A 25,444-nucleotide genomic window follows, 5' to 3' on the forward strand; every position below is an offset into this window, starting at 1 on the left:
TCAAACACTTCTATACTACTCCCTAAGATTTTACCTACACTCTTCTTTTGCTGTGTCTCTGTATCTATCCATCTTTAGCTTTTGTTGTGCTGTACTATATTTTGCATATATAGTACATGCTATATTTCATTTGCTATTCTTCTTTCTCATCCATTCACCTCTTTCCCAATCCATTTCTCATTAACCCAGTTGTCCATCCTAATTCCTCCACTTAATAATAGACTATAGAAAACACCATATATAATAGAACACAATGCCAATGTAATTTTAGTATGGGGCCCCTAACTCTCTCTTTCCACAGGAAAAGCAGTTAGTTACTGGCCTAGCTGTTGTACACTTGGTTATTTCCACCACTCCCTATCCTTCTCCACCATCTCTCCTCTCTTCCCAATCCCCTCTTCTCTTCCCACTCATCTCTCTCTCTCTCTGTCTGAACAATGCCTCTCTGACTGGGACCCAGAATAGCTGATGATGTCACTCGGGAGCTATGTGGCAGCCCTGACTGTGGCCGCTCCCCGCAAAGCATGCTGGGACAGGCAATCATAGAGAAGAAAAGATTAAAAGCTTTGCTAGCTGCTGCTACTGATGCTACTGCTGGCTTTCGCGATATTTTCAGAGGCTGACTGATCAGAACGGGACTGAATTGTTGAGCATGTGTGAATCTCTTGCATTGGCACAGCAGTCAGTGTTGCTTTTGGTGATCAAATATTTCAAGAAGTGTGAAATGGAGTGTAGGCATGTATGGAGGTGTGCATTAGTGAATGTTAACTTGGCAAAGGTGTTGCTTTGTGGTATGTGTGCAGATGTGTATTGCTTAGTAGTCTGTAGTGTGTATAGTGTGTGTTCAAGTGTTGTACCTTTGCACGGTTGTTGCGCTGCGTGTTGTTGTTGTTCTGGGTGGTCAGTTCGCTGTCCGTGTCTTCGTCGGAGGCTACGCTGTCATAGTCATGCTGGTCATCATCGATGCCCAGGTCCAACGGGTCTGACAGAAGGAAAAAAATTGCTCATTTATTACATTTCTCTCTATATCGCTCTATCTACACCTGTCCTTCCCATTCCCTGCTCAGACTGATAGACTGCTGAACCAAATTCAGCCAATTTTCATTCTAACTTAATTCAGCGGTGGTCTCTAAATTGGCTTCACATAAGAATCAACCCTAAGACACAGACAGCATAAGCCAAATTTCTCTGCAGATGGAAAAAGTGTCTCAAGGAAAATGTAGTCTCTGCTCTGGCACTTTTACCAAGTGTCAGAAAAGAGAATAAAGCTCCATTCTGAGAGGTGTAATGGAAGTCATGTGTGCAATGGAAGGCCCCAAAAAGGGGAAATGTCAAGGCAGACAACCTACGCAACTCTCCCAGTTGTCAATTAGCGACACTTTAAAACATGCAAACCCTACAGCAGGGACAGCAAGACTGCCAAAGAAATATCAGGAAAGGTAATGGAGTTCATAGGCCTTGATATCATGCCATTTTCTGATGTGGATTCTGAAGAGTTCTGACCCACAGATACAGAGTAAATATGCACTTTGCCAGGACTTATGTAATTGAACTGTAGCCTACATCAGTTACAGCCTACCAAACAGTACAATTACAGCATGCTGAAAGGAGAGAGCTCCAAGTATGAAGTATGCATCCCTTGGACATGTTGAACCTCAGTATTATGGCAGATATAAAAAAAAGCATAAGGGCACAAGGAGAAGTATCATGATTTGACAAATTCCTACTGACAGGTTTTTAGCACTATAAACAATTCATTATTCATTAAAGATGAAAGTGAAATGCTTGCAAAAACCTTTAATCTTTATAATTTAGTCTGTGTTATCCTGTTAATGTTTGATCGTAACCTCGACCAAAGCAAGAATGTGTGTGTGAGATACTGCAACATCTGGTGCTTTGTGCAGGCTAAAACCTGTTATTTCATAGGCTTAAGGCTAAATTATCACAATGTGTTTTGCGCATAATGTGGCATAGCAAGGGTGATTATAACCAGGCTTTCCGTTTCACTTACCCATGCACCTCTTCATTTTTATATTCTCTCGTATAAAATTGTTAATGTTACTGCTGCACATTAAAAACATGACTAAACAGGATGACAATTTAATCGAGGGCTCAGGAACAGAGTTTTCACCTGCCTTAGTGCATAATCACACAAAAGCACAGGCCTAATTTCAATCAGTGCAGAATGTTGTTTATTGCATTACAGTATGTAATTGTAACAATCTTGTTTAGTCAAGTGCTTGTTGTCTTGTCAGTGATAGTTCAATTCCCTTTATACAAGCCCACCCAAAGGCGGTGGCCTCGTAAAGCACAATTCAATTTCCGTGCCTACACTTGTCACAGCTGCATTCTAAATCTTCAAACAGACAGTTTAAAAGTTTTGTGAATCCACTTTACTATACAGATAAGTATTAGTATCAGTTAGTTCTGCACACAAGCCACTGGCCTGTATTGGCCCCAAGAATTCAAATCGGATCATCTGTGTCTTTTCCACTTTCAAGTCCTCTGTCTATCCACCCATCACTTTCAGTCTATCCATCTTTGTAACCAGGATAAGGGCTCTGGCCTTGTTCTTTCCGCTCCCCTAACTTTGTTCCTCTTTCAAACCCACCATATTTATCCCTCCAGCCTTCCATCCATCCATCCTTCTATCCCTCCATCCCTCCCCTCCCAGTGTCTCACCAGTAGGGCTGCTGAGGCCTTTCCCCTGCTGTCTCCTCTTGGCGTCACTCAGGATGTCGATGATGAGTGTGGCGAACTCCCGAGCGTTGAAACGGGCCAGCTTCTGACGGCCCTGAGAGAGAGAGGGAGGGAGGGCGTGAGGCAAAGAAGAGAGAAGGAGAGAGGGGGCGAGAGAGCATCAGAGACGAGAGAGAGAGAGCATCAGAGACGAGAGAGAGAGAGAGAAAACGACAAACAACAAGACAAGCAAGAGTTAAAACTTGAATAATTATTTAAACACATGCACACACTGGCATGTCGAAAATTTGGTTAAGTACTCAGTGAAGTTCTATCATGAGTTGTGTGGTATACAAATACAATCCAGCCCCACAGCCACTGGTTCACTGTCTGTGTGACTGCTGTGGTCAACGACCATGTGCTGTGGAAAAACACAGTCATACTGAACACACACTCACAAATACACACAATCACAACTATCCACATATGTACAGATGCACCCGTGCACAAAGGCAGACACAAACCAATTGCTGTACCATGCAATTACGCAAGCACGCTGGTGTTTATATAAGAGAATAAAAATGTCAGTTTTCATCCAAGTTCTAATCTCTGTGGAATTACCCTTCTATTCATAGCACATCGCTTTGTTTAAGGAACACAAAAGAGTGTAGAAAGTTCAACTGTACGTGTGTCTTGTGTGTGGTTTCCCACCATAAATAGTCAGCAGCTCCACAGCCACAGTGACTCTGCCCAATCAGGGCAGAGCAAACGTGGCGATGGTGGGCGTTTTCTGTGTGCGTATGTGTGCGTTAAGGTCAATGTTTACACTAATGAGCCACACAGCAGAGGATAGAACTATGTGAGAGGACATATGGGATTTCTCTCTCACAGAGGGGGAGAGAGAGGGGGGGGAGGGAGAGGGAGAGAGGGAGAGAGGGAGAGAACACAGATGGAAGGCATCTTTCCTCTTCTCTCACAGCTGAAGAACATCCCTCGTCTATTTCACACTCATTCTCACACATTCTCAGCTTTCCCCCTTCTCGGTCACACACACAGAACAGCTGGAAAACATCTCTCTCTGTATCTAAGCAAAGACATCACACAGCTCTATTTGTCTGTCTATTTGTGGACAAGTTCTTTCACCTTTCTCTCTTGTGTCTTGTCATTGTCTACAGGTTGAAAAAATTCTGCAATTTGATAGGTATGTGTATGCGTGTGTGGGTGTCCATTTGTATCAGGCTGTGCACATGTGTGTGTGTGTGTGTGTTTACCTGGTTGCGTGTGGCCGAGTACTCGGGATTGACTGGTAGGAAGGGCACTGCGCTGCGTTCCGTTACCAGAGTGCTGTGGTTCTGAGTTGTCAGCCACACTGGAGACACACACACATAGAGGGCACAAAGTAAGTCAGTGTGTGTGTGTTTAAGAAACAAGGTCATCTAAACTGGAACACAGGCAGCCCCACGCCCAGTCCAGCCTCGTCCAGCCACCCACACATACACACAGGCCCAGTTACAAAAAAAAACAAAAAACAGTAAAGTAAAAACTGTAATACAAATACAAAACCTAAATTCCAACTCCTACAATGCACCGCTGTGCTCTGAACCCTCCCCCTCTGTGTGTGGTTGAGTGAGTGTGTGTGTGTGTGTGTGTGTGTGTGTGTGTGTGTGTGTGTGTGTGTGTGTGTGTGTGTGTGTCCTTGCCTCTTACCTGGAGTGCTTCTGTCAGAAAGCACAATATGACTGCTACTGCTACTGAGGAAAAGGGAGGGCAGAAAGACAGAAAAAGAGAAGGAGACGGAGAGAAGGAGCCAAGGAGGAGGAGGAGAATTCCTGAGGCACTTCCTCACTCAAACACTCTCTCCTCCTCCCTCACTCATGCCATTTGGCCTTCCTCTTTCACATTCATTCTCCTTTTCTCTTCTCTTCACTCTCTCCTCTCCTTCTCTGATCCCCAAGTCCTTCAAATTCACTTGCTCTTTTTCCTCTCACTCCCTCTTCTCTCCTCTCTCTCATTCATTTATTCTCTTTCTTTCTGCCTCAAACAGAGTTCAGCACAACAGACAGAATGATTCTTTTGATTACTTGTTCATCTTCCCCTAGCCATCTTCCTCTCTCCCTCAAATCTTCTCGAGTCCAGGTTTATGAGCTGTTTTAGTTTAGCTCTAAACAATGTGTGTGTGTGTGTGTGTGTGTGTGTGTGTGTGTCGTAGGGTGGTGTTTACTTCAACATCCCTACGGCCAGAGAAAGTTTCCATGTCTGAAAAAGGCAAAAGGCAGAAGGGCAGGTCTACTGCGGGGAGGAGGAGAGAGGGAGAAGGAGGGAGGAGGGAGGAGAGGAGGGTCACCTGCATCGTTCTCTCTGCGATCCACCTCATCATAGACGTCCATGGCTAGCTCCTCAAACAGCCGATTGTTCAGCTGTCACAGACAAACATATGGAACACAGACATGGTAACAAATGTATATAGACACATCCATACCAACAGTGCAACAAACACCAGTGTGAAAAACAGAAAGAAAGAGAGACAGCAGAGAAAAAGAGGTATAAACATAGAGACTGTTAGATTCATGAGTACAACCTGATGTATCGTCATGTAGTATAGACTCTAAAACTCAACAGTCACCATCAATTCCATTGCTACAACCTGGGCTACGATTCCCACAATTTCACTCAGCATGTTTGTCTCATCTCCAGTCAACCCTCTCATCTTGCCAAGAACTAATGTGGTCCTAGTTTATGAATAAAGTCCCTTCAAATGAAGATAATTGACCAGAAAGACCGTCTTGGAGAGATCAAACAGACTATTTTGGGAGGTATAGCATAATACTAACAAACTCTTTCTGCCTGACACTTCTCTATTTTACATAAATATTCCAAGGACACGGGGAAATTTGTTCCATCTATTGTCTGGGCACTGTGACTTTGACCTCGGCAATCCTTACGATTGTCTGTAATATAGGCATTAAAGCTTATTCTGTTGTTGCACTCACTTTAAGTCGTTTTTGATAAGAGCATTAGCTAAATGCCTAAACTGTAATGTAAATGTACAAAGGCCACGTTATTAATCCCAGAGTCCGACCCTACTCACCGCTTGGAGCTTCTTCTTGGCGGCCTTGGCCAGTTCTGAGAGGTCCAGACTACAAAACACAGATAACAATAGTCAGCCAGGCACCGCAGACAGACAGTGGAATAAAGAGAGGGAAGGGGGAGGGAGGGTGTAAGGGATGAGGATGAGGAGAGAGGAGAGAGAGGTGGGGGAGTGTTCGGCTAGAGAGGGCTGGACAGGGAGAGGGAGGGGTGGGATGCGTTTGGTGTCAGATCAAGAAGGGAACTTAATATGATGATAATTGTCTTTAGGAGCCAAGTTTAACCTGAAAACAATATTCTGTACATGGTACATGGTCCCATGGTGCATTTGTGGTTCTGTAAGCTACAGCTAGGTAGCTAAAAAATTATATCAAAACACATTGTAAATGTGCAAATATCAGCAATAATTCATGTCAGATAAGTTGTGTATTGTGACCTGACATGTATTTCCAATTATGTACATCCAAGGAAAATATGATTTTTCCTCTGATGTTGACATGAGTAGTCAAAGATAGAGTGGAGGGAGCAGGACCGTAGGAGTTGTGTGAAAATTTGCTACTCATTTGGGAATATTCATATTTCATAGGTTATATTTTCACAATACATGATACTGCTAAACAAACAAAAGATATGATTTGTCTAAAATTATATTGTGAAGTGTTGTAAACCGAGATGAGGTTTGATTACACGGTTATGGAGGAGTGAAGTCTCCAAAGCTTGACTGACTGACCTGAATTTTACTCTTGATGAAAACAGCACCATGGGGAAAAAAAATAGCACTACACAGGGCTTCATTTGGTTTAAGTAGACTCAATTTATTTCAAACTCAAATGCACAATTTGAATTTGTTCCACCGAATAAAATGAAAGCTCTGTGATGTACAACTTTATTCGTAGGCCAGGGATTCTCCCAAGCTCTGTAACACCTCTGATCCCTAGCAGCCTCTAGTGATTTAGATTTTTTTTTCCAACATAACTGTACAGCCCTGTTTTCTAGTGGTAATAGACTTAGGCCTAATATTCTTCCCTCCTAAAACCAGGGAAGGAGAGCTAGGTTTATTATGGTATACAGCAGGGAAATCTACAAAAGATTGGGTAGCAGAGAGGGGGGATTGAAATGAAGGAGGAAAATTCCGGAGGAAAAGGGAGAACAAGGAGAGTGAAGATACCTCTGTGTCGGGCACTTAGGACGAGCTCTGGCTCCACCAAGCGCAGCGAAATGGAGAGAACAGAAAACGAGTGAGAAAAAGGAAGAAAGAGAGAGAAAGAAAGGTACAGAGGCCACATCAAAACAGCTTCAAAAAGTTATTATCAAGAGGAACCATTCACCAGAGCAGAACAGAGTGCAAGTGGAGTTAGACGGCCACGCCAAAAGTAGCATTCACCTCAAATAACAAATAGATTTTGAGGTGCGCTTGGTTTAGCTGCCTTACATGCACACTTTCATGTATACTTTTGGCACCACTTCTTCACAGGGATGCAAACTCATGGATAGTGAAAAAGGTGACAGATACCAGGGCAGACACAAAACCACTCAGAAATCCTTTACTTAAGTGTCCTATTTTGGGATGAAAAAGGTGACTGTCACCTAAAGGTGACTAGTTTGCATCCCTGTCATCAACTCAGTTCAGACTTCATAAACCAAGCAAGTATTTCAAAGGAGTTGAGCCAAGTAATACGGAAGCTGATTTATCACAGCCTGACTGTGCACTTTTGGACCTCTCAAATCAACCCTCCAGTTCTGGCTTCACAAATCAAGCACACCTCAAGTATCTAAATCATTGGAGTTAGCTATAATAGCTTAGATCAGCAGTGAAAATAAACAGCAAGCTTTGTTAGAGAAGCCAAAGACCTCCCCCTTCTAAGTCTCTGCGGGGGGATATGATGACCTAATGCCATGGTGCCACCTGCTGGCCAAATACTCAACTGCAACATTGCCAATTCATCCATGCAAAGGAGATGTATACTGAAGAGAATCAAATTCAAGCTGAGTCACAAAAGTATGGCAAGTGAGGCAGCTGACATTCAAGTATACCAACACACACTCCACATTTAACAAACCTTCATGCAAACAAACCACACACCACACAACAGCACATCCATAACCAGTTTAACACAAACCAATAATCTAATGAGCTGTGCCATGGTCCATACCTGTCTGCCATCTGAGGAATGATATAGTGGCCATTCTTGTGATCTGAAGAGAGACACAGAAATGAGCTTGGGTTAACAAATGAAGAGAAGAAGAATGGGAGAATGGAGGGAGGCTGAGAAGAGAAGAGAAGAGAAGAGAAGAGAAGAGAAGAGAAGAGAAGAGAAGAGAAGAGAAGAGAAGAGGGTTACCTGGGCGCCGGCCACACAGGTAGAAGGCTAGCCTGTCAGTCAGCTCATACTGACACTCCACCAGCCGCTCTGCTAGCTCCACCTGGCCCGCTTGCCTGGAACACACACACACACACACAAATTAATTCTATGAAATACTTCTGTCTTTCTTGTTTTGTTTTACTTGCTTTTGATTATCTTTTTTCCTGCAGCACCTTTAAAAGGTGCAGTTACAAATAAAATGCATTATTATTATTATTTGCAGATGTATATCTATGTGTGTCTATTGTCATGTACCTAGCGTAGTCCATGGGTGTGCGTCCGTTGATGTCAGGTGCTCCGGGGTCTGCACCGTACACCACTAGCAGCTCAGCCTGCAGGATCTGGCCTGCCTTGGCGGCAACATGGAGCGGAGTAGTGCCTTTCTCCTGGAGGGTCAGATACACACACACACACACACGCACACACACACACACACACACACACACACACACACACACACACACACAGTCAGGACAAGAAGTCTGTAAGAAGGACAGGAACTGAACTGTGCGGCTAATTGCTAGATGGAGTGAATCAGCGAGTAGATGTTGTTCTCTGACCGGGTGGAAGAAGTTGGCCTGAGCGCCGAGGGACAGGAGCCGAAGACACGTCTCTAAACTCCCCGTCCGCACACTGGAGTGGAGTTGCTGAAAGAAAAACAACGGGAGGGACAGCGAGAGAGAGAGGAGGGGAAAAGAGGAGGGAGAGAGAGACAGGGTTGGAAAGATTAAGCATCGGGGAGGAATAAAAGTGGAGAGAGAGAAACAGGCAGAGAATCCCCTTATTAGCCCAGTGGAGCTCCACAGCATTAGAGATCATTATTACATCCTGCTGTGTCATTCACATCATTTCCTGCCAGGGGGTCTTTTCAGTGTGGAAACTGTGTGTGTGTGTGTGTGTGTGTGTGTGTGTGTGTGTGTGTGTGCGTGCGTGCATGCCAACTACGCACAGGCATGCATGTTGATGTCTGAGGCATTCCCACTCTCCAGCCTGTACAATAAAACAGTATTTGTGCTTACACATGCACCTGTACAGTATGACTCTCTCTGTACAGGCTAATTAACCTGAACTCATGACCTCTGAACTGTGAAATCCTGAGCCCTCACCTTGCTGAGGTCCTTGGTAGTGACGCCGTCGTCATCGCGGCAGGGCAGCTTGTGCACAAAGGCCAGCATCTGGTACTTGGCTCTGATGAACTCTGACTTGGTGGGACTGGACAGTAGGAGGTGGAGGAAGTGGATGAAAGAGAGATGGTTAACAGAAATTCAGACCCCAGAAAAAACGGGTTAATCTAGGGCCACTACTGGCCAGTTCAACATGTTGTTTTAGTTTTGCTCTGCACACAGCAATGTCCTTTTTGAAGACACTTTGCACATACCATTTGGTGGATTGTTTCATCCAAATCCTACAGTTTTTTAGCATGGGTCCCTGTGGGCCACAGAACCACAAAGCAGACACATATATGCAAACCTGTCCATTCAGCTATTGTGAAGGCAGGGTTGTTCTATTATTGAACACTGCCCATTTTCTGATTGATTAGATGATTGCCAAGTTCCTGCTGCCACGAAGTCACCCCCCATGAAGAAAAATGGTATGAGTAACAGTAGAAGTGCATGAATCGTGTACTTTTTCTTCAGACAAGTGACTTCAGCTCATAAAAAGTCCACCCACTCTCCTTTCAAATAAAAAAAGACTTGGAGAGATGGAAGGGAGAGACATGCCTGCCAGAGCGTCCTTCCTCGGCACAGCATGAGCAGAGTTCCTCCACATTTTCCATTTCACAATATCACTTCATCCAGACCTTCATTTCTTGACCTTGGCTGAATCTTAAAATTTAGCCAAGTGTTCAACATGATGCAGGCTTATAGTGGCTAGGCAATATGACAAAACTAGGCCAGATTAGAACAACTTATCAAAACATTTTTTGACAAATTGTCAATTTTATTTTCCACAGTTTTACAGACATTGCAGAACAGCGTAGGAACCCTTCCTGACGGTGGAGATAGTTGATCTGCAGAATGGACCAGAAATGATGGGTCACCACTGGTTTCCTGCTCGTTTCACAAGCACACACGCAAGCGTATACATTTTCAGGGGCTTTGCACAATGTGCTTCCGCATTTGCGTAAGTAACTCAAGTTATGCGAGTGAAATGAGCGAGAAATTATCCTGCAGGTCAAATTCCTGATCTCATGGCCCCCCAACGGCCATTTTTCACCCCAAAAAACACTGGGTTGACAAAACTATCCTGTATCTACTTATACAAAAAGCTCTATGGGAGGAGAGCAAGATTAATTAAGAGGACAATCCATAGCTACGGAAAAACTCCTTTGAGGTCAATAAGGTACGACAACTGGGCGCACATCCTCTCCGCTTCTTAATATACCCCAGATCCAAATTCCCATGCAGCTGAGACAAATGAATTTCCCCCAGAAAAGATGATAGGGAGGAGGTTTATGATAAAGAGGTGTGCTGTGTATTTTCAGCCTGTAGGTATACTTACTGGACTTTGTCCTGGGGGTTGGGTTTCCTGCGGCCGCTCTGCACCTGAGCAGGGTCCAGGAGACTGTGTTCCCATATGGAGTTGGCTCCGTTACTGGCCAGAGTCTGCACCATCTTAACCAAACACACACACACGTTTTTCAGCAGTGGTTCACCACCAAGCAAGAAAATTACCACCATCACAGGTTTTTGTTGTTGTTGTTAGAACTGTTTTTAGAACTGCACCCTGCACTGGAACCACAACTGGATCCAAAACAGGAATGGATGTGGAACCAAAACTAAAATGACCATAGCATAGACGCACCTATAGCAGTGGTGAAATGGGCTCCAGCCAAATTCAGCCACTTGCCAACTAGTCTCTTTATTGCGGTGGCATGTCCACCACAGGCATTTTCTCCCCAGGCATTTTCTCCCCACACTCTTATCTTTTCCATCTTGATTACAATGGAAAGTGCACACTTTTAAGCACAGCATGAAACACTGTGCGCTATTATTCTGCATAGCATGTGAGGCAGAAAAAGCAAGTTCTCAGGAGTATCTATGGTCACATAGCAACACTCAGCTAGCCAACCTGCCTTTTGAATAGATTGAGACAGATAGAGATTGAGACAAACAGAGATAGAGGCAGAAACAGATGCTGATAGATAGACAGAGGCAGAGAGACAGATGCAGATATATAGAGACAGAGAAAAAGATGCACATATATAGATAGAGGCAAAGACAGATGCAGATAGATAGATAGATAGATAGATAGATAGATAGATAGATAGATAGATAGAGGAAGATAGAGATGCAGATAAATAGAGGAGGCAGAGACAAATACAGATAGATAGATGATGCAGATAGAGATACAGATAGATACAGATACAGACTTAGAGAAATAGATAAGAGAAACAGACAGACAGACTAAATAGAAATATACTAAATATAAACCGAATAAATACAGTGGGGAAAACAGTGGGAATGCACATTCCCCCCCCTCTTCTCGCTTCTCAGCCTCACCTGCAGCAGCGCGGGGGGCCATCCGCTGTGCCTCAGGTGCTTGACTATGGAGATATGGCGACCCAGGCTGCGGTGGACCGAGCAGCACTCGTCACAGATCAGAACCCCTCGGTTGATACTGGTCCAGCCCGGGTCTGACGGAGAGACGGAGAAATAGATGGGAGGTATTAGGAGGTTTTAAAGCATGCTGTGTACGACAGCTTGCCTGCAGCCCTGTGAAGGAGTCATTGAAAGCTACACCACAACAGTCATCAAGGACAAAATGAACAATCCAGCTCCAGGCTCTCCATCCTAAAATAAAGCCCTCAAGATACGAGTTGCCACAGTACAGGGTCTAAATGACAGCCTACTACATCAGGAGTCTATGGTGACATGTTTTTCCCCCAAGAACACGTTACTATATTGAAATAGGCTAATTATGTAGGAGTATGAGCTAAGAAAAGAATTGAAAATGCCTATTCCCAAATTCAACCTCAAGTCAAACATGCTCCTTTTTTGTCCACTTTTCCCAGGTAGCGTGAATAAATTGTGTAGAAGGCTATGCTACGGTAACACTGTAGAACACTGGGATACTGTATTATGACGTATTAAATGGTAGTATACAAATAAGCACACAGACAAGCATAAAGATAGATGTGCAATACCCAACATGTGGTAACCTCCGCCCACAAAATTCCAATTAAATTTGAATGTTATGAAAGATTTCACAACTGAATGTGTAATTGTGCTGTGCACGCCAATAGAAATTTCCACCAGATCTGAAGGACTAAGAAGCAGGTGCCTTACAGGTACTCTGGTACTACTTTGACTAAAAACTCCACCTGTTAACACCAAAGTGCTGTGGTAGCACAGTGCTGTTACAACTAAGAGAATCACTGAACAAAATATTTAATTCATGCGTTGACTGAGCCACTGCAGTTAGAAAATCACCGAGCTTCTTCCTGGTATGTGGATGTTCAGCGCAGCAACCTAGAGTTGGCTCATGCTTGTGTGACTTCTACTGTACTGCCTGGTGTACGAGCGCACACTGTATTTCCTTTATGCAGGGTTCTCAGGCCTAAAGAGCACATACCGTAATTCCCCTAAGCATTGCGCATTACAAAATGTGTTACACACGAACGAGCAAACGACCAAACCAACGCACACAGAGAGCCCAGCTCTTATAGAGGTGATCCCAAGCACCTCTATAATGGAGGACTCTAGTGAGCCTGATTACGCTGAGGCTGAAAGAATTATTTTAACACAAAGTCACCTCAGTGCTGTGCAGAAACGCTACAAACAATATGCTATCAGCAGGGCTGATTCAAGACCACCTTAGTGCTGTGATTGGAAGGTCTCAGGTTTGATCCCAGCAACAGCTATGAATGTCAAAGTGTGCTTGGGCAAGACGCTGAACCCCTAGTGGCTTTCTCATTGTAAATCGCTCTGGATAAGGGCATCTGCTTACTGCCTAACACATAAAGACGTGGTCTAGTCAAGACCAGAGCGAGGCAAGTCTTTTTCAAGACCACAACATGTAATTGTAAGAATATACTAAATATTATGTATATGTGCAAAAGAGAAATTTTAAATATGTGCAGATTCAAATATTTTCTGGGTAAAGGCGACATCCCTAACGTGTGTACATGCTTGTAGACACACACACCCACACACAGTGAACTCTGACCTTTAATCAGTCATAAGCAGCTTGGTATAAAACCAGTGGTGCCTCGCTGGCTGCACCAAATGTCAGATCTACTCGTTTTCTACAGTAGTCTGAAGGTTCTGTACCTACTTTCAGTATTTGCTGTAGTGTGTGACATACGAGTGGAGTTTACAGTTTTGGGTAGAACATCACTGTTTTCTATCCCACAGACGAGTAACTGAATTTCTTTTAAATGGGAGTAGATGTGGACGAATGAGGTGAGGATGGGAAAGGAAGAAGGCAAGGAATCAACGCCAGGCTACTGAGACTTACAGTCTAGTCATATAGTCTGGGTCATGTTTATGCCCTCAGGACCCTGATGTGATGAGCTGCTAACAACTAACACACTCTGCAACATCAACATACATGCATGCACACTTGCACGCACACGTGCACACGCACACACACAAACACGTCTACTATCGGCATTAGTCACTCACAGGCTGGGATAAAACTGGCTGAGCTTAGGGCATTAATGGAGCTAAAATAGTCTATCATCAGATGAACTGAACGGCTCTAAGTCTTTCTGCCCGCAGAGAGAGAAGCAGCAAATGCAAAATGGTTTTGATAAGAGCTATAGCCTAGTTTAGAACAGTAGCCCATAGGCTTTAAAGGCTGGACTGCAGCAATTTAATTCCTTAATCTGTGTAATAAATATAAAACTCCCATAGGCTAGGCTATCTGCTTGGCCCGCTGGATCAATACAAGGCTACACCATTAAGCTATTAGACTTGAATAGATGATTGGCAGCAGAGTATTGGCCAAATTTGGAGGATAACATAATTTAGGATGGAGTTGGCCCATCACTATTAGGCCTCAGCCCAATTCATCAATAGAGCATTCAATATTTGTTGGGCCTGCATAAAAAAATTCTATCACAGTGAGTATAAATGATGAATAATTAGACTTAAAGTTTGCCAAACTGTTGAAATAAATACTGAAAATGTACATGTTGGAAGAGGATTCTACGCCTAACTGGTTGGTTTCAATTCATTCACACTGAGAACTGTGTGCTGTCTGTGTCACAGGCTAATTCATATTTCACACAGGAGGAGCCTCACAGCTCTTAGTATCCATTTTAGCATCCCGTATCCACACTTAGCTCCACTTACCGATCTGAGCCACTAATGGGCTGATTTCAGTTCTTACACAGGCTTTTTCCCCCCTCCAATGTTTTATATGGACACAGAGAACAGATACAGATTTTCATTCTGGATATATGGGACATGAGTCTTTAGCAAACGCTGGCCCAGGCATCAACAGCTAGGGAGACATAATATGGTTCTCTATAAAATGCAGAATGGGGATTGGGTGCCATTGCAAAAAATGCATTGAATGCTTGAATTAGAGCCTCAATTACTGACACAACTGCGACTGTGCTCAATAGCAACGTAACGTGATAATATTTCAATTTAAGGTGTTTACCATCATGGTGACATTATTTATTGTTGCCATAAAACGTGCAGATTGCCATGGCGTGATATTAAAGCCTCCTAAGGCTTGGCTAGAACAGGGTTGATCAGTCGTCCTTTGTAGCCATGCCATCGAGTTATCCCCTCATGTGACAGAAAGCCGGGTAGCAGGGAGGTGGGCTGTCACCAGTGGCTAGGTCAGCATCTTGCAGAGTACACTGTGTGTGTGTTTATGTGTGCATGCATGTGTGTGTGTGTCATCCTGAGGAGGGGCTGCATGCAGAAAGCTGACTGAAGAATATTAGAAGAGGTATACAATACCAGGTACGCCAAGACAAACAGGCTAACCAGTCTTTGCTAAAATACACCCGTTTTTACAACGCAACCTATTAAAATGAGCTCAGTTAATACATATTACTTGTGCTCTGTTGTTGCCTTACAACAAAGATACGTCTTGACCTCAGAGAGCCTTTACCTGCCTTTTTTCCTACCGGATTTGTCAGGGAGATAGCACATCGATCAACATTTCTATGGCATTTTATTTACAAGGGCGAGGTTTCAACCTGGGCTGGTGAGCACTGGTCAGGATATGAAGCAGGGACAGGAATGGGAGGGGAGATGAGGACAGACAGACACTGACACAGGCAGGTAAGTACAGAGTTATAGCAGGGAATAGCTTCAGACCATAAATCAGAAGGACAGTGTAGCCAGCAAGGGGTGAGCACAGAGCAGTGGGGCGCTAAAGCTTGTGGACAGTCATACACACTCAAGCAATAGCACACTTGCTTACATGCACACGCACGCACACACACACACATTCCTAATAGGGGGAGCAGCTGTGAGGAGGAGAGCAGCTGTTGTAAAGCACTCGCACACGCATGAATGCAAGCACACACAACACACACACACGCACACAGGAGCACCCATAACCAAGTACTCCTACCTAAACATGGGGGCATGTGGGGCTACATATGCAAGGCCAAGGGGATGCCAAGGTTGTTTTGACATCACCTCACACATACACACAATGATGGGGAGGGAAAAAAAGAGGTGAAAATGACCTAGAAAAAATGGATAATCATTGCAGTGCCCATACATAATGTTATGACTAGCGTTATATTACTTAAATCTGACATGAAGTTTGAATTTCTTTATCATTTGTTTATCAGGTTAAATGTTGTATGTCTATTAACAGTCATTGCTACTGTAAATTGCCTCAGCTACCTTATAGTATGTGAACTGTGGACGAGAATAAAACATTGGGCATTCAGGGAAAACAAATACATTACAAGCTTCAGTATAGCACACTCTTTCAACTTTCTGAACTGTCTACAGGGGAACTGACATTATTATTAAACCTAGCTAGTGTTAGCTGACGCGTTAGCTCAGTCAGCTAACTTAGCAATGCCGTTTGCCAACTAGCCAAAGTTAGCTCGGTTAGCCAACGTCGTAAGCTAACACAGTTGGCCAGGTAGACACATATCAAAACGCTACGGGCAAAAGCTAACGTTAACACAAGGGCCCAATAAAATAACATAGGGCTGTCGGAAGATAGAATACAAAGTGTTAAATGTTGAATGTTAGCCAGCAAGTCGGTCGCTAGCTCGTTAGCCTGGGTAAGCTAACGTGTTAACAAGTCTGCCCCGGTCATGAAAATCAAAACAAACGTCTCTCCAAGCAGCTAGGAAGGCGACACAAATCTGACACACAAATCTTCTAACGTTACTGCAGCAAACAAACTGGTCGCCCTCACATAAAATCAGATATCTTGGTCAAATAAATATACGTATCGACCTGCTCAATGGGGTAACGTTAAAGTAATGTTAAGCTGCTATTAGCTAACCATATTTCCCGTTGTGATAACACGCCTATTTTCACTGTTTATTTTGGGCCTAAGCGACGCCTGGAAGCCCTGGCCGTTTTCCTGCTCTACGGACCCGCTGACAGTGACAGCAGCCTCGGCCCTATTGTCCCAACATGTCGCCCTCTCTGCGTATTGTTCCAGGATAGTGGGCTTTTATAATTTATTTTCCTCTCTCTTACCTGGCGCACTGCAGTCGGCGCAGACTTCTGTCCGTTGGAGCTTTCTTGACATGTCGAAAGTGGCTGAATTCAAGAGGTGGATGTCAGTAATGATGTGGATGTTCGCCCTTTTTCCCCCGAACTAAGACCGACGTCTGCCGTCAACCGATGCGGCCCCTGAATCCCCGGAAGCCGGGCGGTGTGATCGGCTTTCCCGGCCAACTGACTGTTAGTTTCCCGTTTATTCCCAGTCGCTTCGTCCACGTTCAGCAGTAAACTCCCGGTCAAGAGCCAAGTTTTGTGAAGATAGTTAATCTAACTGTTTGTATAAAGCTCATAACTAAAGGCTATACTGGATATATTAGTTCGCTGCATTGCCAACAACTCACCGAGAGACGGCAGCTCTCTACCTGTCAGTTTCCGCACACACACCCAATATGCCTGCATTACCTATGGCAGGGAGGGGGGGTAGTGCAAAAATGATCTTGTCATTGACTCACCATTAACCCACAGGTATTTGTTTGTGTCTTCACTTCTGTGGCATGTTACAGTCAGATGACATATCAAAATATTTCACATATATTTCACAATTTACAGTTTACACATATGTTCCAAAAAATAAAACAGAAATTGAAGAAAAATGCAAAAAGACCCTACATTACATATAGCCTGTATTTCAGAATATGTTAGGACATAGGCCTATGTTTCAAAATTTTCAAAATTGGCCAAAGCCTATTACATAGCCTACACGACACGACTGGAATTACATTTTCTTACTATGGCGCTGTTGACAACATAGGCTACTAGCCTATAGCCAATCTGCCAAGTAGGTTATGCCCAAAATATATTTTGACCACTCAAAATATGTTTGTTTTTTATTTTTTTTTATTTTTTATGTTTTTTGTAGCTGTAGGCAATTTTGAAACGCAGGCAACCTTCAACAATTTTCTGAAGCCTACATGTGAAATGTATAGGCTATCCTATTTGTTTGTAGGCCTTTTTTGTTTGTTTTCTTTTTCCATATGGTAAAGGTGTTATAGGCTATAGTCAGACACTTCAAGTTCATGCCTAATTTTAAAGATTCAAATGAGTGCCTCTTTTGTAGGTTATATCAAATAGGACTTGATGCAAATAGCGTATAGCCTTTTTTATTTCATGCATGTTATTCTATGGTGTTGGAAGCTTGGACAGTGGCCATTCAGGATTTTTTTTAATGGCAGCATAACAGTAGCCTACTGCAGTTTTATATAGGCTAGCTCATGGATGTGTCCTATTTATTTATTTATTTATAATAATAATAATAATTATTATTATTATTATTATTAGCCTACTGAAGTCCAATGCAATCGATTTAATCACTGTAGTCCTAATTAACACGGTGTAGGCTATGTAAGCCGATGAATTGTGAACTTATATTGACTTATATGGTGGCTGTGGTACTCAATAGTGAGTTTATAGTGACCTTATCATACTTAATGGTATTTTTTTTGTATCACTATAATATTCCTGTAGGGGCTTATGCTTGATAGCATCCATCTGAAAGTCTATCATAGGGTTATGGTTCTTTTTCGTGATGGTTATTATTTTTACATCGCAATATCCCTGACAGCGGATTGGCTGAGTGTGCGCACATTTCATTGCGGCTTGTCATCGCATCTCTCAGTCACCGCCGGATAGGAGGAGAGGAGGAGGATAGATGTGTTAGAGTAGGCAAGGAAGGAAGCCAGAGAAAGAGAGAGAGGGAGGCAAGAGGTGGAGGTAGGGGTTGCTAGGGAATAACAATGTTATGAGACAATCAAACGAACGGTTTCTTATATAAATGATTTTTCGCGTGGCTTTGCCGTTTATTCTAAGCAGAGCGAGTAGGGAATCATTCACTATTTCTGACGCGCAAGGCTCCCCTATACGCCTTTGGGCATCACGAGCGATAAAGGATGATAGGCTTGATTGTATAGCGAGAAATTAATTACAAAGTAGCCTTACAATCTACAGTGAAGAAACAGCGAGGGGGCAAACTATGGTCCGAAGATGATTTCTGCCAAGAAAACTCCGGAGAAGAGTCGTTATCCTATCCACTATTTGGTGTGGCACAACAAACACCGACAGCTGGAGAAAGAGCTGGCAGCGAATGAGCAGGTGAGAGAGAAAGAGAGAGAGAGAGATAAAACATCTCTTCCCTCACAGACATAGGCCTATTTCTTTATTATAGGCGTTATTATAAGGGCGTGTGGGTCCCTGCACCAGCCTTGATGATGATGATTTAATAGGAGGTGTTATAGGGTGCCATGCATGGAGCACCTCATTCAAGAACCTGGTCGATAATTGGGAATAGCTCAGTTAATTGTTGTCTGTGTAGGATGAATGAGGGGGGACGGGGGTGGGGGTGGGGGGGCACTTGTGGACCATATCATGGGTTTTACATTTACCCCACCTTATTGCATTTTTCATTATCATTCGTTTTTACATCACATGATGACATGAGTAGTCTTTGAATGTCTAGGATTTGTGTTATTTACTGCAGTGGGGTTAAAAAAAATCTTCATCTACCCAGGATTTCAAAATGATGTCATTCAGTTGAGGTAAAAGCATTCTGGGAAGTTGTGACAGGAGTTTATTGTTGGAAAATTCCTAGTGCATATGGCTATTAACTGTGATTACCAAGCCTGATAATGTTGCAGTGTGTGTGTGCGTGCCCGTGTGTGTGTGTGTGTGTGTGTGTGTGTGTCAGACTCAGTGGTACCCTGTGCGTGTGTGTAAGCAGCATCATTGCGTGATCTATTCAAAACTGTAGGCTCTCCACCTTCCCACCAGTACCTAAACCATTTGTGAGTGGGTGAGACAATGCGGATACTGTAGCTGTGTAGCATGTGGGCGAACAGTTGCCAACCACCACAGTAACTACAGTAATGGAATCATTAAGGTATTGTATTAGGCTTCCAGAGAAGATCTTTGTCATTATGAAAAAGCACAGAAAAATATTTTCACCCACTGGTAAAATTAGAGTACTTCAGCTGTGTGGTGAGAGTGCCGGGCCAGATGATGGACATAATCAGAATTACACTACAGGGAGCTGGTAATGCTGGATTTTGTGCATTATCTCTATGTAAGAGCATACATGTGTGAATTCAATCATCTTTTTTGCAAATGTACTGAAGCACATTTCCATTACATAAGAGATGCTCTGCAGGTTAGCAAAAAGCAGATCTTTGAGTGCATGCAGCCGTCTCAAGACATCATACTTGCACACACAGGTATGTATGCATGCACAGACACCTACATTTTCTATTTTAGTGTTATGATAACTTATTCTTGCGGTTATAACAGCATAACCCCATTTTCTTTTCACCAGAATGGACATCGAGTGCCCCAAACACAGGGTTTTATTCCATCTATCAATAGTTGGTTTACCACAATCCCAACAATTAAGTGAGGTAGTGGCATTCCCCATTCATCCAGACTGTGTGGTTCTTCTGAAACCCCTGATCGTGATCCGGACAATTGGGAAACAAATGAGCAAACTGATCACACCTCTCAGTGGCTGAAAGGGCAGTGGAAGGGGTGGTAAGAACAGACTAAGACCTTTGGCATTCAAATCAATGTCACAGGTAGCATATTTCACAGAAGGGGGGAGCAGGAAATGAACCCTATATATGCTCGAGGCAGAGGAGACAGCGAAACCTTTTCAAACTGCTGTAGCTCTGCGGTCGTTGAATACTCATTTTTCATACCCTGCTGACTCCACACTCTAAATAAAAATGAGCAGTTTAGCACCTTCATGGGTTCTTTGGTTTGGCATAGTACAGAAACCTTTATAGGTCCAATGTAGAACCCTTTCTCAACAAAGGATCCTTTTTTTCAATGGTGTCATTTTTACCTAGAGGAAAATCGAAATAGAAAACACAGTCATTTAGGCTGTGAGTGTATGCTGATCTTCTACACATCATGGACCTCATATATAAAACCTTCTCTAAATTCAACACCAAATGATTGTATAGGCTCAAAAGTGGAAAACAAAACAAAACAAAAAATCAGACTTAACTTAAACCTTAAAACTTGTGTACATACTGTTTTAGTTTTTTTTGTTTTATTTAGTTTATTTATTAGCACAAAGGAAGTGATAAAACAAAAGTATATAAAAACAAACATAGCAGGGATTGTGCAGGAGAGGTAAGAAACTCCAAAGGGCTTATAGTAAAAACCTCCCCTCTAGGATTTACAATTTATCCTAATACTATGGATATTTGTTTCCTTAACAAAATGAGATAAAAAAGAAGAAAAAACAAATTAATAATAATAGTAATAATAATAATAAATAAAACAAAAGTAAACCCACAAACACATAACACATAAACACACATACTGAGCATATTAACTATGACACAGGTGTTTTTTCATATTAGACTTAAATACTGGCAGTGATGGACAGGTTTTGATAGAGAGGGGACTGGTATTACAAAGTGATGGTCCTCTGTATTTTATGGCATATTGACCAAGAGTTGTGTGATAATAGGGAAGATGAATATCTTTTGCTTGTCTGGTTGGATATGAATGGACATCAGAGTTCATTAAAAAGAAGTTGTGAAATACATTTGGTAAGCTGTGCTTTTGAAACGTACATTTATACATAAAAATACATGTTTGATAGATATTGATTGATTAATTGATATTGACTGTACCTGCAACATTTCTAGTTATAAATCACAGTCATCCTGGAATTGTTCACACATGAACAAGCTTTTGTCATCTCCCACTAACTCACAAATAACCACAAACAGCCATTGAAACATGCCATATTTTCCTTTTGCATTTAATTTCTTAGTTGCGTCACTATCCCCAATAAGAAAACAACATATAGTGCCAAATCAGTTACTGCACATCATTACACATAACAGACCATAAGACCATGCTGACATAACAAATACTGTGACAGTACAAATACATAATGACAGTGTGATGTCAGTATTTCCATAAGTGTTATAGCTTAAATCATTGCATTAAAATAGTGTATTTGTTACACATTCTACCATTTCTCAACAAAGAGATCAAGGAATTAGACACATAGGCTAAACTGAAATGGGAAGAAAAGCAAAACTTGAGTTATTGCATTCAGTGAAATTCTTACCTGACAACCTGACTTTATAAGGCAATTGGACAGGAAAGTAATCAATTAATGGCTCATTGATATCTTCTTCTTATCTATTATTGCATATAAATAATATAAGGTGTGAAGTGAAGATGAAGTGACACAACACTTTCCACCAGGGTGCTCAATGTAAGGAAAAGATGTCAAAAGAAGTTGCCATTAGGCAAGTTGTAATGATTCTGAAACTCTCATGAATTGTGGTGCAATACATGCATGTTGCATATGTAAATAAATAAATATAGGTATTGATATATGGCTTAGATACAGGCACACATTTCTATAAATCTGAACTTGTGAGTGGACATTGCCTTGTGCAAAGTTCTGGGTGTATTCTTTTGGCGTACACAAGCTTAATAAATGAGGCCTCAGATCCCTAAAGTCATTCATTTTGCAGGGACCCCGTGTATCTATTTATATTTTATGATGCAAATTTGATGGTTCTCCTACTGTAGATTTGAACCCAGGACCTTTTAATCATATTTCTGATGCATTTTGCAAACTGAGCCACACAGAATGCCTTGTAGCAGTAAATCTTCCTATATGCGAGAGGCAAAAACAAATCTCCTTTCACAACCTTGCAACCTTGAGAACTCTCTTGTGCCAAAAGTGTTCGTCTAGCAAAAATGGTTTGATGCTGAAACTGGGTAAATCAAAGTGATGCACACACCCGCCTCTTTCACTGGCGCTGGACAACGATTAAACTGCAAATTTCAAGCTAGATCCACAGAGCATTCTTGCTCCACCGGTTTGTTTTAATTGTTTCTGACTTTTCCTATGCTGAACCATATCACCTAAGAACCCTCTTGGAACTCTTACTTTTTTTGTGTGTACTTTCAAATGGCCTTGATCATATTGAATTCCATAGTCTGGGAAACATGATTTTGACTCGATTATGCCTTTACAGCTGTTTAAAGCTGTCAAAATAAGCACACATGAGGAACAGAGACCAAGAGACAGAGAAAGACAGATAATGAGACCTTTTTCTATTTCTCACAAGGGCCATTATTCCTCCTTTTTGTTATGCTAGCTCCAGAGGAACTCTCTTAGACCCTAAACCCTATAGTTGCTATTATCAGCTGACTGTTAGAAGGCAGGATAGAGGAAGTCATGAAGAGACAGGTAGTAAAGTACAGCGGAGGAACTACAGCTCCACTTCTCTGCTCTCTTGTTCCTGTCTCATAGCTGATGGGCTTCTGCTTAGTCTCATTTACAACAATGCCTTTCGAACTATCTCTCTAACTCGCTCTCTTGCTTTCGTTTGTGTGAGAGTGAGTACGTATGTGCATGCATCACGGTTTTGCATGTGCTGTATATACCCATGTATTTTTGCATAATCAAACATTTATAGCCCTCCAGAATTTCCCATAAACTGAACTCATTAGTCTAGCATCAGATCCCATAACTCACTTGACATATATATGGCATGTTTATATGGTAAATTGAGCCCTCAATCTTCGATGTGTTGTACTGCTAAACTAGGACAACACACACATCACATCATCATGCACCAGCTCTGAGCTTCAGTCAATTATACACGCATGCAACACACACACACACACACACACACACACACACACACACACATACACATGTACGCAGTGTGTGATGGTGATGATAAATGTCTGGAAGCAGTCGGCGTTACTGTGCGAGTCCCATGAGTCTGGTCGGTTCAACAGATTTTGACAGCACAGGCATTTTTTTAATAGCTGCAGGCAAGTGCTGGCAGTCATATTGGACTGCTGCAGGAATAATCAACATAGTTCAATGTAATTTAAATACTAGTGTGTAATCTGTCTACATTGTTTCTGAAATGCCCACATTTGCAAATCAGGACATCAATATTACTCTGCCTAATGCGCCCAAGCCCTGGTTGGCCTGCCTGCTGTGCAAAAACAGAACATAGCATCACATGCATTGACGTAGACTGTTCAACTTGGATGCTCAAAATCTGAATATTGCTAATATGAAAATCAAGGCCACCAAGCTGCATATCTCCCTGACCTAGTCTGACATTACCAGCCAAATCAGACAAAACATGGAGGAGCAGGAGCAAGGTGGTGACTGTGATTATGCGAATATCAAAGCTGCTGAAAATAGACTTGTGATGGATTTTGTGAGATAAACCACGCAGTCTTATCGGCCATATTTCTTTTGAATTACACTCTGTTTACTTGTGTAGGCTTGGCCAACAGCCAGTAAGCTGCACATGAACAAAACCAGCATTGTATCCTGTTCATTATCTAAACAATAGGCAAATGTTTGTAATAATTGTTGAAAACACTGCTTTGTGAAAATAAACGGCATTTGAAAAGGTATTACATTATCCAGTCATTTTGTCATTGTAGTGCAAACCGTGGAGGATTTGTAAGAGACTTGTGGTAGCAGAACGAGGCGGGTCCAGGATGAATAAATCAGGTCCATGCAGACCTTTAGTGTCTAGTCCTGTTTATCATTACTATTTAAAGCTTTTCCAGTTGATGGGATGGCTGACAGAGTGATCCTGCCCTCACTTGGCAAACACACACACACACACACTTGGCGTTCTGAAGTGAGTTCATGATCCACTTTCAGAGAGAGAGTGAAAACCGAGAGAGAGAGAGAGAGAGAGAGAGAGAGAGCGAGTGAGAGATTCCTATTGTGAGCAGCCATGACAGAAAAGACAGAGGGAAGATGGGAGAGAAGAATGAGAGAGATTGAGTCGTATAGTGTGTTGAAACATCATAAAATAAATGCAGGACTCGTATAGTTGACAAAGTATTATTACAAGACATTGTGATAGTTCCTGATATCACATGATAGGCATTAGGAAATCGCATTACGACCATGCTGTTATAGCCCAAATGACAAAGGCAGCATTGTGCAGATATTGCATGATAATGTTCCGTCTCTGGCGAATTGTTCAGACCCGACTCAACTGTGGAAAAATAGTATAATACCATTGACCTCCATGTTATGCATCAGTAAAATAAAGGTAATCTGCAGCCATCTCCGCATCGGAGTTCTTTAAAGTCTGCCCAGCCTTTGGCAAAGATGATGAGACTCATTTCATTTCACTATGTGCATGCATCAAATATCCGGCACTGTTTATGATCGCGCTGTTATTTCCTTCCAGCACAACAATGCGATGAATGGCTATGGCTGATGCGTAGCTGTGATGGAAGCCGCTAAGGGCCTCGTCCCCGGCCCTTGTACTTTCAGTGTGGGAGTGAGAAACTGCATGTAGACTCCTATGTGCATCCAATGCTCCTTAAGCAGCGTACATCGGCGTGCGTGCGTGTGTGTGTGTGTGTGTGTGGTCGATAGCTCCGTGACGGTTAGAGTGAGGAGAGGAGAAATGCTACCACAGCAGGCCGGGGAGGAATAATTGGTATATCGGCTATCAATGTTACAACGCAGAACCAGGGAGAGGGAGCTGGACAGAGGAACAAAGAGGAAGAGAATAAAAGCCGGAGATACAGAAAGCTCGCCTGGGAGAGAGAGAGAGAGAGAGAGAGAGAGAGAGAGAGACTTACAAAGGGAAAGAGAGAGGCGGGAGGTGTAGTAAAATAGGA

The 25,444-nt window shown here is 42.6% G+C and overlaps 2 protein-coding genes across 3 annotated transcripts in view; one reads left to right on the top strand and one right to left on the bottom strand.

The window, feature by feature from the left end:
* git1 (G protein-coupled receptor kinase interacting ArfGAP 1) overlaps positions 1-17,135 on the bottom strand; it is a 28,115-nt gene extending 10,980 nt beyond the window's left edge. The window contains exons 1-13 of the mRNA XM_078283975.1: positions 16,772-17,135; positions 11,633-11,766; positions 10,632-10,744; positions 9,236-9,341; positions 8,690-8,776; positions 8,385-8,515; positions 8,109-8,203; positions 7,920-7,962; positions 5,768-5,816; positions 5,024-5,096; positions 3,951-4,048; positions 2,683-2,794; positions 858-982 (exon numbers count right to left, since the gene is read on the bottom strand). Of these exons, the coding sequence (XP_078140101.1) occupies positions 858-982; positions 2,683-2,794; positions 3,951-4,048; positions 5,024-5,096; positions 5,768-5,816; positions 7,920-7,962; positions 8,109-8,203; positions 8,385-8,515; positions 8,690-8,776; positions 9,236-9,341; positions 10,632-10,744; positions 11,633-11,766; positions 16,772-16,823 (1,218 nt within the window). The 5' untranslated portion in view covers positions 16,824-17,135. The remainder of the gene's footprint in view (positions 1-857; positions 983-2,682; positions 2,795-3,950; positions 4,049-5,023; positions 5,097-5,767; positions 5,817-7,919; positions 7,963-8,108; positions 8,204-8,384; positions 8,516-8,689; positions 8,777-9,235; positions 9,342-10,631; positions 10,745-11,632; positions 11,767-16,771) is intronic.
* Positions 17,136-18,746: 1,611 nt separating this feature from the next.
* Positions 18,747-25,444, top strand: part of ankrd13b (ankyrin repeat domain 13B) — a 37,239-nt gene continuing 30,541 nt past the window's right edge. For both annotated transcript variants that reach the window (XM_071910089.2, XM_071910090.1), the window contains exon 1: positions 18,747-18,886. In XM_071910089.2, coding sequence (XP_071766190.2) covers positions 18,779-18,886 — 108 coding nt within the window. In that variant the 5' untranslated portion in view covers positions 18,747-18,778. The remainder of the gene's footprint in view (positions 18,887-25,444) is intronic.

Source organism: Centroberyx gerrardi, chromosome 6 (genome assembly GCF_048128805.1).
Source record: "Centroberyx gerrardi isolate f3 chromosome 6, fCenGer3.hap1.cur.20231027, whole genome shotgun sequence".
Classification (NCBI taxonomy): Eukaryota; Metazoa; Chordata; class Actinopteri; order Beryciformes; family Berycidae; genus Centroberyx; species Centroberyx gerrardi.